The sequence below is a fragment of the Dromiciops gliroides genome, chromosome 1 (assembly GCF_019393635.1).
Source record: "Dromiciops gliroides isolate mDroGli1 chromosome 1, mDroGli1.pri, whole genome shotgun sequence".
Lineage (NCBI taxonomy): Eukaryota > Metazoa > Chordata > Mammalia > Microbiotheria > Microbiotheriidae > Dromiciops > Dromiciops gliroides.
In genome coordinates, this window is record NC_057861.1 from 737,604,449 (window position 1) to 737,617,106 (window position 12,658).

Here is a 12,658-nt window from a genome sequence, read left to right on the forward strand (position 1 = left end):
CCTGGGAAAGTCACTTAACTCTCATTGCCCCACAAAAAAAAAAAAAGGAAGAAAGGAAGAAAGGAAGGAAGGAAGGAGGGAAGGAAGGAAGGAAGGAAGGAAGGAAGAAAGAAAGAAAGAAAGAAAGAAAGTAAGAGGGGCGGCTAGGTGGCGCAGTGGATAGAGCACCAGCCCTGGATTCAGGAGTACCTGAGTTCAAGTCCGGCCTCAGACACTTAACACTTACTAGCTGTGTGACCCTGGGCAAGTCACTTGACCCCAATTGCCTCACTTAAAAAAAAAAATGAAAGAAAGAAAGAAAGAAAGAAAGAAAGAAAGAAAGAAAGAAAGAAAGAAAGAAAGAAAGAAAGAAAGAAAGAAAGAAAGAAAGAAAGAAAGAATATGATATTTGTGGGGTAGCTAGGAGGTGCAATGGATAAAGAACTGGCCCTGGATTCAGGAGGACCTGAGTTCAAATCTGACCTCAGACACTTGACACTTACTGGCTGTGTGACCCTGGGAAAGTCACTTAACCCTCACTGCCCTGCAAAAAACACCAAAACAAAACAAAAAAACCAGCTAAAGAAAAACAAACAAAAATAAAAATAATAAACTCAGGTAGGTCCCTCCTGTAATTAAGTCCAAGCAGGTTTTCCATTTCAGAATCTCAGATCTAGAAGTAAACTCAGCAACCACCCAGACCAGGGGTTCTCAGCCAGAGGCAGGTGAACTTGTCATTTAGATGCTTTGATAACGGTATTTCACTATGACTGTTTTCCTTTGTGATTCCACATATTTTGCTTTATGCATTTAAAAACATCCTTTGTGAGAAGGGTCCATGGGTTTCCCCAGATTGCCCAAGAGGTCCAGTAGAGTCCTGCTCTAGACCAGCCTTCTTCACCTGCACAAGACCATTTGGCCTCTCTGGAGACCTTGACAATGTCCACCACATGATCTCTAAGGCTCCTTCTAGCTCTGAGTCCTATGAGCCAGTGACCACAATTCTCTTGATGAGACACTTTGTGTCAGCATGGACAAAGGAACAATGGCTGAACTGCAGAGTAAACAAATGTACAGAATTGTAGACATTAAAAACAAAAGGCAGGGGCAGCTAGGTGGTGCAGTGGATAAAACACCAGCCCTGGATTCAGGAGGACCTGAATTCAAATCTGGCCTCAGACACTTGAACTTACTAGCTGTGTGACTCTGGGCAAGTCACTTAACCCTTCTTGCCCTGCAGGGGAAAAAAACCCCAAACCCCCCCAAAACCCAAAAGGCCAAATTTTGAATAATCAGTAAAACAACAAATTACTACACATCAGACTAGGTTTTTTTTGTGAACCCTCCCTCCCAATATCCTTCTTCAACTTTGCACAAACAGTTGTATATATGTATATATCCACACACATATATTATGTATATGTATATATGCATATGTACAGGTATATATATATACACACACATACACACTGTTAATATGAATATATGGATCACTTGAATTTGATGGAGGTACCTTATTATCCAAATGGATTTTATGAGACCCTGGAAAATGCCCTTTGGCTAAAACTTCAGGCTGAACCCAGATAGCTAGCAGATAAGTCCCTATTTACTAACTTCTCTCCCCAAGAGGGTAAACAAATCAAAATGCCCCTTTTGAATAAACTTCAACTAATGAGTCCCCATTCACTATCCTCTTTCCCCCAAAGAGTAAATAGAGCAAATATCTAGACATTCTTATCCTTGGTAAACCCTTCCTGTGTCTATAAGCTGCCTGTTACAGTATTTGCTTTAGGTTAATTTGTGTCATGCTAATAAAACTGATATCACCCTGTAACCAGTGAGCAAGAAACCTTAAAAACCTTTAGAAAGAAGGGGAGCTTTGAGCTTCTCTCTTAGGATGGAAGACTCCACACATGATCATGTGTTATGCCTTTCTTCTTGGGACAAAATATTAAATTGATATTATGTTTTTTCTGTCTGTCTCTGATCTGGTTTTTTCTTGTAGGAGATATTAAATTCTATGATCTGGTTCTTAACCATGTTCTCTGATCTGTTATTATATTTTGTAGGAGGACAGGTATGGGAACAAATTGTATGAGATATTATAAGAGATTATAATTTCTCTGATCTGTTTATTGATACTCTTTGTAGGAGACAGGCAGATAAAAAAGCTATATTTTAATATTCAACAATACATCTACGTATGTGTGTATATGGTTATATGTTGTTGTTTTTTATCCTTCATTCTCGAAGAGGACCATGACAACTCAGCTCAAATCCCACCTTCGGTAGGAAATATAACATGACAGTCCCTACTGCTAGGCCATTCCAGAGACGAACTTCTGTACTCTGTCTCCATTATTCATGTATCTTGCTGTTTGCATGTGGTCTCCCCCCATGGATTAGGAGCTTCTTGAGGGCAGGGACCATATTTTTGTCTTTCTTTACCTCCCCAGAGCTTAGCACAGTACCTAGCATAATGCCTGGCAGGGTACGAGTACCTAATAAATACATGTTGACTGATTGCCTCTGCAACCCTGGGTAACTGACTCTTTTTTTAAAAAAATTTATTTTTGCTAGGCAGTGAAGGTTAAGTGACTCGGCCAAGGTCACACAGCTAGTAAGTGTCAAGTGTCTGAGGCCAGATTTGAACTCAGGTCCTTCCGAATCCAGGGCCGGTGCTTTATCCACTGCGACACCTAGCTGCCCCAATATATTTTTTATGGGGGGGGGTGAGGCAATTGGGGTTAAATGACTTGCCCAGGGTCACACAGCTAGCAATTGTTAAATGTCTGAGGCCAGATTTGAACTCAGGTCCTCCTGAATCCAGGGCCAGTGCTCTATCCACTAAGCCACCTAGCTGCCCGGGTAACTGACTCTTATGTTTGGTTGTTTGCAAATTGCCTCTTTTATTAGATTGTGAGCTCCCTGAGGGCAAGGTCTGTGGTTTTTTTTTTTTGGTGAGGCAATTGGGGTTAAGTGACTTGCCCAGGGTCACACAGCTAGTAAGTGTTAAGTGTCTGAGGCTGGATTTGAACTCAGGTACTCCTGAATCCAGGGCCAGTGCTCTATCCACTGCGCCACCTAGCTGCCCCTAGGTCTGTGTTTTTGTCTTTCTCTGTATCCTCAGTGCTTAACACAGTGGCAGGCATAGTAAGTGCTTAATAAGTGTCTGTTGATTGGCTAATTTCCTCATCTGTAAAACAGGGATAATAATAATAATAATAATAATAAAAACCTACCTCCTAGAGATGCTATAATTATCAAATGAAATAACAAACAGAAAATAATTTGCAAACCTTAAAGTATTATATTACTGTTGTTATTTTTAGAATGGAACAGAATCTTCTTGGTCCCTTAGTACAGCTCCTTCATTTTACAGATAAAGAAATTGAGATACAGAAAAGTTAGCAGCTTGTCCCAAGTCAGGCAGGTAGGTAAGCAGCAGCACAGGGATTCAAAGCCAGGCCTTCTGGGGGCCTTAGGTAGAGTTGTTCTCATGGCACTGGGCTTAAATTCACCAAAATGGCCTATTTCCTGTTTATTTTTTCCTCCTAGCTTTCTCGTTGAACAAAGTCATTCCATTCTGTTTTAAAGAGAACTTTCAGTTCAGTTTGATAAGTAAGCATTTGTGTTCCAGGAAGCATCCTAAGTCTCGTGGTGGGGGGAGGGGCACAAAGACAAAAATGAAGCTGGGTACCAAGAATGAACTGGCCCACGTCTCATGGTGGAGGTTTGAGGAGAAAGGGGGTGGCTGAGAGAGAGAGAGAGAGGAGAAAAGAAAAACAGTTTTCAGTGGCATATGTCATCACTGAATTAATTCTGTTTGCCTTTTACTGGCTTGGATCTCATCCCAGTAGGGAGCAAATAAAAAATGATTACAATGTGGTGTGGATGCTTCAGGCAGGCATCCTCCATCAGATGGACCCCAACCCTCTCTACAGAACTGCTCACTCCAGGGTAAGGCAGCCTCCTCCTTTTGACTACAAGATAACTGTATTTTCAATGACAAAAGTAAGCCTGCATCTGAAAGGTCAGAAGCTGGGGAATGGATGAGAGCAGGAGTTGGGTCTCTCGGAGGGTGGGAAAAGGAAAAGTGGAAGGGAGGCATTTCCTATGTCTATAAATCTGCTGCCTTGGCAAGCCGTCCACCAGCTCAATCGCGGGCAACATAAATGTGTTTATTCTCCCTAAGTAATGCCACTCATCACCATAAACTGTAGACGTCCATATAATAAAGGCAGCAGCTTTTATCAGGGCATAAAACTTTCCTTTATTTTTCCCCCCCAGCCCTGACATTTCATAAACCACCGGTTAGGAGAAGCAACGGTTTGTCATATATAAACGCAGATAGATGCTCCCGATTCAGGAAGGTGGTTCTGTCCCCCCATTATGGATCTGGGGCTGGCTCCCAGCATCCCATTTGTTTCCATTTCCATCTGCGCCTTTTGAATAAGAACACACTTACCATTCAAACCCATCTCACTTCCTATTACTCAAAGAGGAGTCCACGATCTCGATTTCGGTTATGAGGGTGGGAAATGGGACAGCTTTTTACAGAGCCACATCTTAATTCCAAGCCCCAGAAACAGTCCCCTTCGCGACTCGTAAATCACCACTCGGTGTACTTGATTACAGTAGCATCTGGAGATTTCAGGTGGCGAAACCTGAGAGCTGGTCCTCCCTACCTTCTGTTCTGCTGCCTCCTACCAGGTGTACTTTCCACTCTCAGCATGGATTTAGAGCATTCCACCTTCCTCTCTCACCTTGTCTTCCTTCCCCAGCCCCCTGCAAGAAACTCTATCGGCCCCTTGTGGAGTCTAGTTTTTCATCGAGCTTACAGCTTACCCAAAAGGATGGCTCTGATCACCTAATTGTGGTCCACAGCCGCCCGGGGAGTGGGTTGGGCTACTTCCTGGGACAGAGTAAAGCACCTTTGGCAGCTGTATTAACCTTTCCAGAACACAGGGCTTCCTAATTAGCACTTGAGCCCCTGATGGGCAGCAAAGCTCAAGAGAAATGAATCCAGGGAGGATTCCAAAGAAAGGCAGAACTGATAAGGTTACCCACACAATGCAACTCACCAAACTCACCTTAATCCCATTTTATATGTAGCAGATTCACAGGGTCACCGGATACACACTGAGCCTGGAAGAAGAATTCGCAGGCCACTCCCCTGCTGGAGCAGGTGTGAGCAGGCCAGTTCTCCCAGGCTGTAGCCAGTCTAAGGGAAGACCTTACTCGAATTTATACACCTCAAAACTCCAGATTGAGAGGTGGACCAGTAGGGCTCCCCCAGGAGAAAGCACAGGGATGGTTTCATCTTTGTCTCTTCCCACCTCCCCAGGACATATGATGGTGCCTTGAACATAAATGTCTCCCTAGCCAACTGAACTGAACTGAATCAATAAAGATGGGGTTTTAAGCCTCACCTGAAAATCTTATTATAAAAGCTCAGAGGGAGTGAAAATGAGTTTTTTCTATTGACTCTATCTTTAAAATTACAGGGAAGAGTTTATACCTTTAGACTGAATGCCCTTTTTTCCCCTTCTCAGAGTAGAATAATGCTTAAGCAACTGAATATTAAGTGGGAAGCTCTAACTAGGTATTTGCTCTTAGTACAAATAAGTAAATAAGACATAAACATGAAAGAGATTAGAGAGATTAAGAATCATGACGCCATATTGGTTTAAAGTGATTCACCTCCAGCATCTATTAAGGGTTATTTGAAAATAATCACAGGAAAAAGGCTGAGAGGCAAGGCAAACCCAGAGCACAAGGATTGTTGGCATCTTAATAACTCCCTTGCTTTCTCACCATTCTTTTCTCCTTTTCCCATACATGTTCACAATCATCCTCATTTTGGCCATTTCCACAACTCTTTTTTATTGGCTGTAACTTTAGGGGCCTTTTTAAAGGGAGGTCATTTTCTACTTTTTGAAAGTGACTAAATGAAAAAAACAACAACAACCAACCTTCAGGTTAAGATGTTTAAAAGAGTCAAGTTAAGAAGCAATTATTAAACACCTACTATGTGCCAAGAACTATAGGGATACAAAGAAAGGCAAAATATAGGCATGTTTTATGGAGCTCACAGTCGAATGGGTGGGAAACTGTGCAAGTGACTTGTTATTAAAAAAAAAAAGAAATACGCAGGATAATTTAGTGATAATCGCTGAGGAGAGGCACTAGCTTTAAAGCAGACTGAGAAGGGCTTCCTATAGAAGGGAATGGTGGGGGTTTTAACAGGAACTAGAAGGAAGCCAGGAGACATGGCATTTACATAGTGTTGGCCTTTCCAATGCAGTAAAAATTGAAAGACTCTGACTTGGGGAAGACCGGGAACCAGTATGGTACAGAGGAAAGAACATCTGGGAGCATAGGATCTGAATTCAAATCCTGCCTCTGATGCTTATTGCCTGCATGACCTTAAGCAAGTCACCTCCCTCCCACTTCAATTTTCTTCTCTAGAGAAGGAGAAGTTGGGGGAAATAGGAGGAGGTTGGACTAGGTGGCCCCAAGTTCCCTTCTAATAATAGATCTGTGATTCTGTGATTCCACACCAGGAAGAAGTATGGAGTACAGTTCAGAAGCAGACCTTGTGTGCTTCCTGTGTATATATAGGGACATCGAATACCAATAGAATCAACACTTTGGCCATAGCCTCCCCTAAAACAAAGAAAAATGGAAAATAGCCTCTATCCCTTTGACTTAGGGCAGCTAGGTGGCACGATAGACAGAGTGCCAGGCCTAGAGTCAGGAAGACCTGAATTCAAATCTGGCCTCATAAACTTACAAGCTGTGTAACCCTTGGCAAGTCACTTCACCTTGTTTGTCTCAGTTTCTTCATCTCTAAAATGGGCTGGAGAAGGAAATGGTAAACCACTCCAGTATTTTTTTCCAAGAAAACCACAGATGGGGCCAGGAGGAGCTGGACACAATTTAAACACCTGAACTTGTTTAACAACCCTTTGGCTTCTGTAGTGGGGGTGGCAGAAAAAGAGGCAGAGAGAGGATACTAAGACATGGGTGAGAGTTGCACAGGAAAGGCAGGCAAGGAAGGGTTTGTGGGCTCCAACCCAGGCTGGAACCCCTAGTAGGAATGCCCACAGGGATAAGTAAGACCCATTGGCTTATTGGAGTATACTGTTACTTGATGAACTAAGATAATGTTAAAACCCATGTATCCATTTCAGCACGAATATGTCCTCACAGCTGGACCTTCAAGGGAAGTGGGAGAGGCCCCTGTTGGAGCCTGTAAGTTGAACCTGCAAATTCCATGAGCAACTCTACTGGTGTGGGTCAAAGAAAGGAACTAGAAGAAGGGGAAGGGGACAGAAGCTCTCAGACAAGTTCCTCTGCTGTCTCTCTTCAGCTGTTTTTCAGAATGGCTGTTCAGCTGAGAGTGGCTATCCAAGCTGTGTGAAATCAACAAATATTAATGAAGAGCCTACTGTATGGCAGCCGTAGTGGATACAAACACAAAATCAAGACAATCCCTCCCTTTGAAGGGGCTATATTCTTTTGTACTGAAACAGACAGTTAGGTCCCACTTCCTTGGATCCTCAGAGAGACTGCCCAGTTGGGCACTGCTTCACAAGAGGGGGGTACAATCTCCTTGAAGGAAAGAAAGGCCGTGCAGGCAGCACATTTCCTGAACTAGATATCTGTTCTATTGATGTAAGCCATTATCCCAAGTGCCCTGGTCATTCCCCAGGTCTCCTGAGCTAAGGGCCATCTGCCATGTCTACCAGGAAAGAGCAGACCATACAAGGTGCCTCAAGGGACAGGATAATGGGCTTATCTTTAGTATCAGAAGGGCTGTCATGAGAAGGGAGAAGTAGACGTGTTCCACTTGGTCCCAAACACTAGAACAAGGATCAATGGGTAAGAAGGCACCGAATTGTAGAGAAATTAATTTGGGCTTCATGTCAGGGGAAAATAAATTTCCTGACAATAAGAGTCCCCCCAGACTGGAATGGGTTGACTCAGGAAAGTGTCGGTTATCTTTAAGCAACCCCCGGGGTGACCACTTGTTAGGCACACTGGAGAGGGAATTCATTTCTAAGGATAGGGCAGATGGGGGCAGCTAGGTGGCGCAGTGGATAAAGCATCAGCCTTGGATTCAGGAGTTCCTGAGTTCAAATCCGGCCTCAGACACTTGACACTTACTAGCTGTGTGACCCTGGGCAAGTCACTTAACCCCCGTTGCCCCGCAAAAAAAAAAAAAAAGGATAGGGCAGATGGTTACTAGGGTCCCTTCCAGCTCTGAGATGTCATGATAATTTATTTCTTTTCTTTTTTCTTTCTTTCTTTTTTTTGTGGAGCAATGAGGGTTAAGTGACTTGCCCAGGGTCACACAGCTAGCAAGTGTCAAGTGTCTGAATCTGGATTTGAACCCAGGTCCTCCTGAATCCAGGGCCGGTGCTTTATCCACTGCGCCACCTAGCTGCCGAATACTTCATTTCTATAAAGGCATCTTGAAGTAATGGATCGAACATTGGATTTGTCATCAGAAAGACCTGAATGTTTAAGAGACACTGCCTTTGTACTCAGGGATGGCAGCAACTAACCAATTTATTTAGAGACATGTTCAATGACTCATTATTTTTCCAATTCTGTCTTCTAATGGTCAACTGGTCTTTATAAGGAGATAAATACCCCTTCCTTTAGTCAATCCTGGACAGAATGCTTTTGCCTATTTCCTTACTACTGGTGCAAAAACTGAAGGGCACTCAAAGGCCTTTAAAAAATTAGACCATTACTAGCTTTAAGGAGCAAAGTAATTCAAAGCATGAAAATTTATTCTAAGTTATAACTTCGCATACGAGGTCTCAGCTTTTGATGAATTTTAATGTTTACAAGTGTAAAAGCAAATAAATATTTACCAGTTGCTTCTCTCTCTCTTTTTTTTGCACTCTTATAACTCCATGACAGCTTTGATGCAAAAAATTGTTACCAAACATCTTGGAGTCTGGCAAAATCAAAGATTTTTTATTAAAAGACAACAAACCACAACAATAACAACCCTCGTGTTCACAGGGGGAAAAAAAAGAGATGGATCCATTAAATGAGATAGATAAATGGCAGAGATGGGGAGGAAAAAAATAATTATCTGGTTAATTGGGCAGAGGAGACCCAGCCCTGATGCTGCCTACTCCTGGCTTCTGCCAACTGGCCCCCAACTATAGGGGCATGGACTGTGCAGGACATTAGAGGAGCTGGGATTTCATCTAGGGCAAATAATGTGGTTTGTCAGCAACAAACACTTCTCATGATTGTATGTTCACATAGCATAATTTTGAGGTCCTAAATAGCTTGATACCAAGCAGATTTTATAAAGAGACCACCATGGAGTAAGTTATTGCCAAAGGACCAAAAATATATATTTGAACTAGGTTGATACAAAGGTTGAAAAGAATAATATTCAAAAGCCCACATTTTTTGACTGCGTGAAGTGGGATACAAATAAATCACAATAACAGCTCACGTTAATATGATGCTTTTAGGTTTGCAAAACATTCGACAGAGCTTATCTCATTCCATTCCAAAGATCCCACTGACTGAGGGCCCATCATCTGGGGAATGGGTAAATGAATTGTGGCCTATGAAATGACAGAATAAGGCGTTTGTTCAGTTGTTTTTTTAGTCATATCAGATTCTTTGTGACTTCATTTAGGGTTTTCAAAGCAAAGATAATGGTTTGCCATTTCCTTCCCCAGCTCATTTTACAAGTGGAGAAACTGACACAGACAAGGTTAAGTGACTTGTCTAGGATCACATAGCTAGTAAATGTCTGAGGTCAGATTTGAACTCAGGAAGATGGGTCTTCCTGACCCCAAGCTGGACACTTTGTGCACTATGGTGCCACCTAGCTATCTAGTAATAAGACATAAGAAATGGAATATAGGAATTTAGAGAAATATGAGAAGAATTCAAATAAGGAAAACAGAAGCAGCAGAACCATGCACTCAATCAATGACTATCATAAAACAGAGGAAGGTGCCACCAAAAAGTTGCTGATAGAATGTAGCTAAAGGCAGCTACATAATGATCCATCCTGGATTTGGAGGACAGAGGAGAAAAGATTTTTCTCTCTTCCCCCACAAAAGGGCAGGGGCAGGGGAGCAGGGGTAGCTACAGAATGTTGATGATGTAGACACTGTCAGATACAGTTATTTCATCAGTTTTGCTTCATAGTTTTTCCTTGTTATTATGACAGGTTCTCTGTGATTTGACCTAAGTGGGGATACCCCCAATGCAGAACTGCCTTCTCTACTGTCTTCAGGGTGCCTTTCCCAGTCCTGTCCACTGCTGGGCCTTTCTGGTATATTTACCTTCCATTTATGCTGTACGTGTCTTGTATATACATAGCTATTATAATGTGAGCTCTCTGAGGGCAGGAACTATTTTTGTCTTTCTTTCTATTCTCAGTGCTTATCCTACTTAGTAGGTTGTAATAAAAGCTTGTTGGCTGACTGACCTATTTCTCATTGCCTTAGAGAGTGTTCAATTACTGGCCCATGGCCACCCAATGAATATGTATCAAGGGCAGGATGGGAAAGTCTTTCTGACCCCAAGGTCAGTCTCTATGCACTAGATAATAGATTACTTCTCTAGTACTGAAATGTTAAGGATCTTTTAGGATAGAGAATAACAATACAATTTGAGTCATAATAAAACCCTTAGTATGACAGTTTTTTTTTAAACCTGGAAGGTATCTTTGAGGACATCCATTCCATCCCCTTCATTTTATAGACAATGAACTCAAGGCATGATATGTGAGGCAGCTAAGTAGTTTAGTGGATAGAGTCCTGGACCTGGAGTTAGAAAGACTTGAGTTTAAATCTAGCCTCAGACTCTTAGTAGTTGTGTGACTGTGGGCAAGTTACTTAATCTCTGTTTGCCTCAGTTTCCTCACCAGTAAAAAAGGGGGGGGGTATGATAATGATAGGACCTACCTTAAAAAGGATGTTGTGAAGGTCACTGAGATAATTGTAAAGCACCTGACACTGTACCTGGCACACAGTAGGTGCTCTCTCTCTCTCTCTCTCTCTCTCTCTATATATATATATATATATATATATATATGTTAGCTATTATGATATGACTTGCACAAGGTGCAAACAGTGAGCCCTGAGCCAGGTTCAAATCCAGGTTCTGTGAATCTAAGTCCAGAGCCTTTTCTGCTGAACTACATGGCCTCCCTCCTAGACTCCCCCTCATTCATTGGGCACCAGTGTGAAGATTATGGTGTCCCTGCCTTGCCCCTTACCTGGATTTACAGTGATGAACTTATCATCTGGAAATCGGTCCCCTCTGGAACTCGGCTTTTTGGACGGCGTCTCTGGTCTCTTGGGACCCTTTCCCGAGTACTGTTCGCCTGTGACCATGGAGGGCACTTGGGTGGGGGTGACAGGGCCCGTGCTGGGTTCAGTGACTGTTTCCCATCTCTCATCAATCCGATCTGTGGGGAGGACTTTTGGGTTTGGCTCTGGGCCAGCTATAGTTTCATTTCTGTCCTCCTCCACAGTTCGATTAGGAGAAGTTGGCACGAGGGTGGGCTTGGTTCTGTTCTGGACCTCCGTGCTGTGGGTCACTCCACTCTTTTCCTTCTTTTCGGAATCCTTTTCCCCCTCCTCCTCGTGTTCCCTTTCACCATCCTCGCTCTCACTCTTCTCATTCTTCTCCCCTTCCTCGGTGCCTTCGCTGTCCTTGGTCAGGGCAGAATCACCTTCTGGGGCCGGGGAGGACAAAGCCTCCGTTGTGGCTACAACGGGTCTGGCAGACTGTTTGCTGGCAGAAGCAGCTGTTGGGAGGCGGGTGGGCCACACGGTGCTGGGGAAGGAGGAAATCCCACCACCGCTAAAGCCGAGGCCAGCGAGCAGAGTGCTGGTCACCACTGAGGCCACGGTCGCTTGGCTGCCACTCGAGGAGGGACCCATGCCAGTAGCCATTGAAACAAAAGAGAAGGGGATGCCCGATGAAGTCCAAGTGGAAGACCCAGAACTGATGGGAGCCATGTCCGCAGAAGAAGCAGGAGAAGCTGTAGGCTTGAGGTTTGGGAAGGGGAGAGAGAAGAAAACAAAGGCAGGGAGTGTCAGTGAGTAGTACTGGGAAGGCCACACTGGGCGCTTTTCATTTCTACCAATCCCCAACTCAGAAAATCTTCTTATGAACTATAATAATGATAATAATCATAGTAACCTGCCCTGCAATTTCCAGTGTGAGGAAACTCCTTCTACCAATGCATAGCACCACCATCTTCTCTGCAACTTATAGCCTTAGAGAATCACCTAGAGGTTAAGTGACTTGACTAGGGTCCCACAACCACACTGTGTCAGCCAGGCTAGTTCTATAGCCCCTATAGCATATTACCTCTAGTAGCAGTGGTGCAGTGGATAGAGTCCTGGTTCTGAAGTCAGTTCAAATCCAGTCTTGGACACTTACTAGCTGTGCAACCCAGTTAGTTAATTTCTGTTTGCCTCAGTTTCTTCAACTCTAAAATGGGGATAATAACACCTATCTTGCAGGACTGTTGTGAGGATCAAATGAGATGCTATTTGTAAAGTGCTTAGCCCAAGGCCTGGAAGGCAGAAGGCACTTGATAAAGGCTTATTTTTCTTTCTTCCTCTGTTTATACATTATTCTTTTTTTTTTTTTGGCAGGGCAATGAGGG

At 43.3% G+C, this 12,658-nt stretch overlaps 1 protein-coding gene across 2 annotated transcripts in view; it reads right to left on the reverse strand.

The window, feature by feature from the left end:
* PTPRG (protein tyrosine phosphatase receptor type G) overlaps positions 1-12,658 on the reverse strand; it is an 848,612-nt gene that overhangs the window by 121,416 nt on the left and 714,538 nt on the right. For both annotated transcript variants that reach the window (XM_044004271.1, XM_044004263.1), the window contains exon 12: positions 11,255-12,032. In XM_044004271.1, the coding sequence (XP_043860206.1) occupies positions 11,255-12,032 (778 nt within the window). The remainder of the gene's footprint in view (positions 1-11,254; positions 12,033-12,658) is intronic.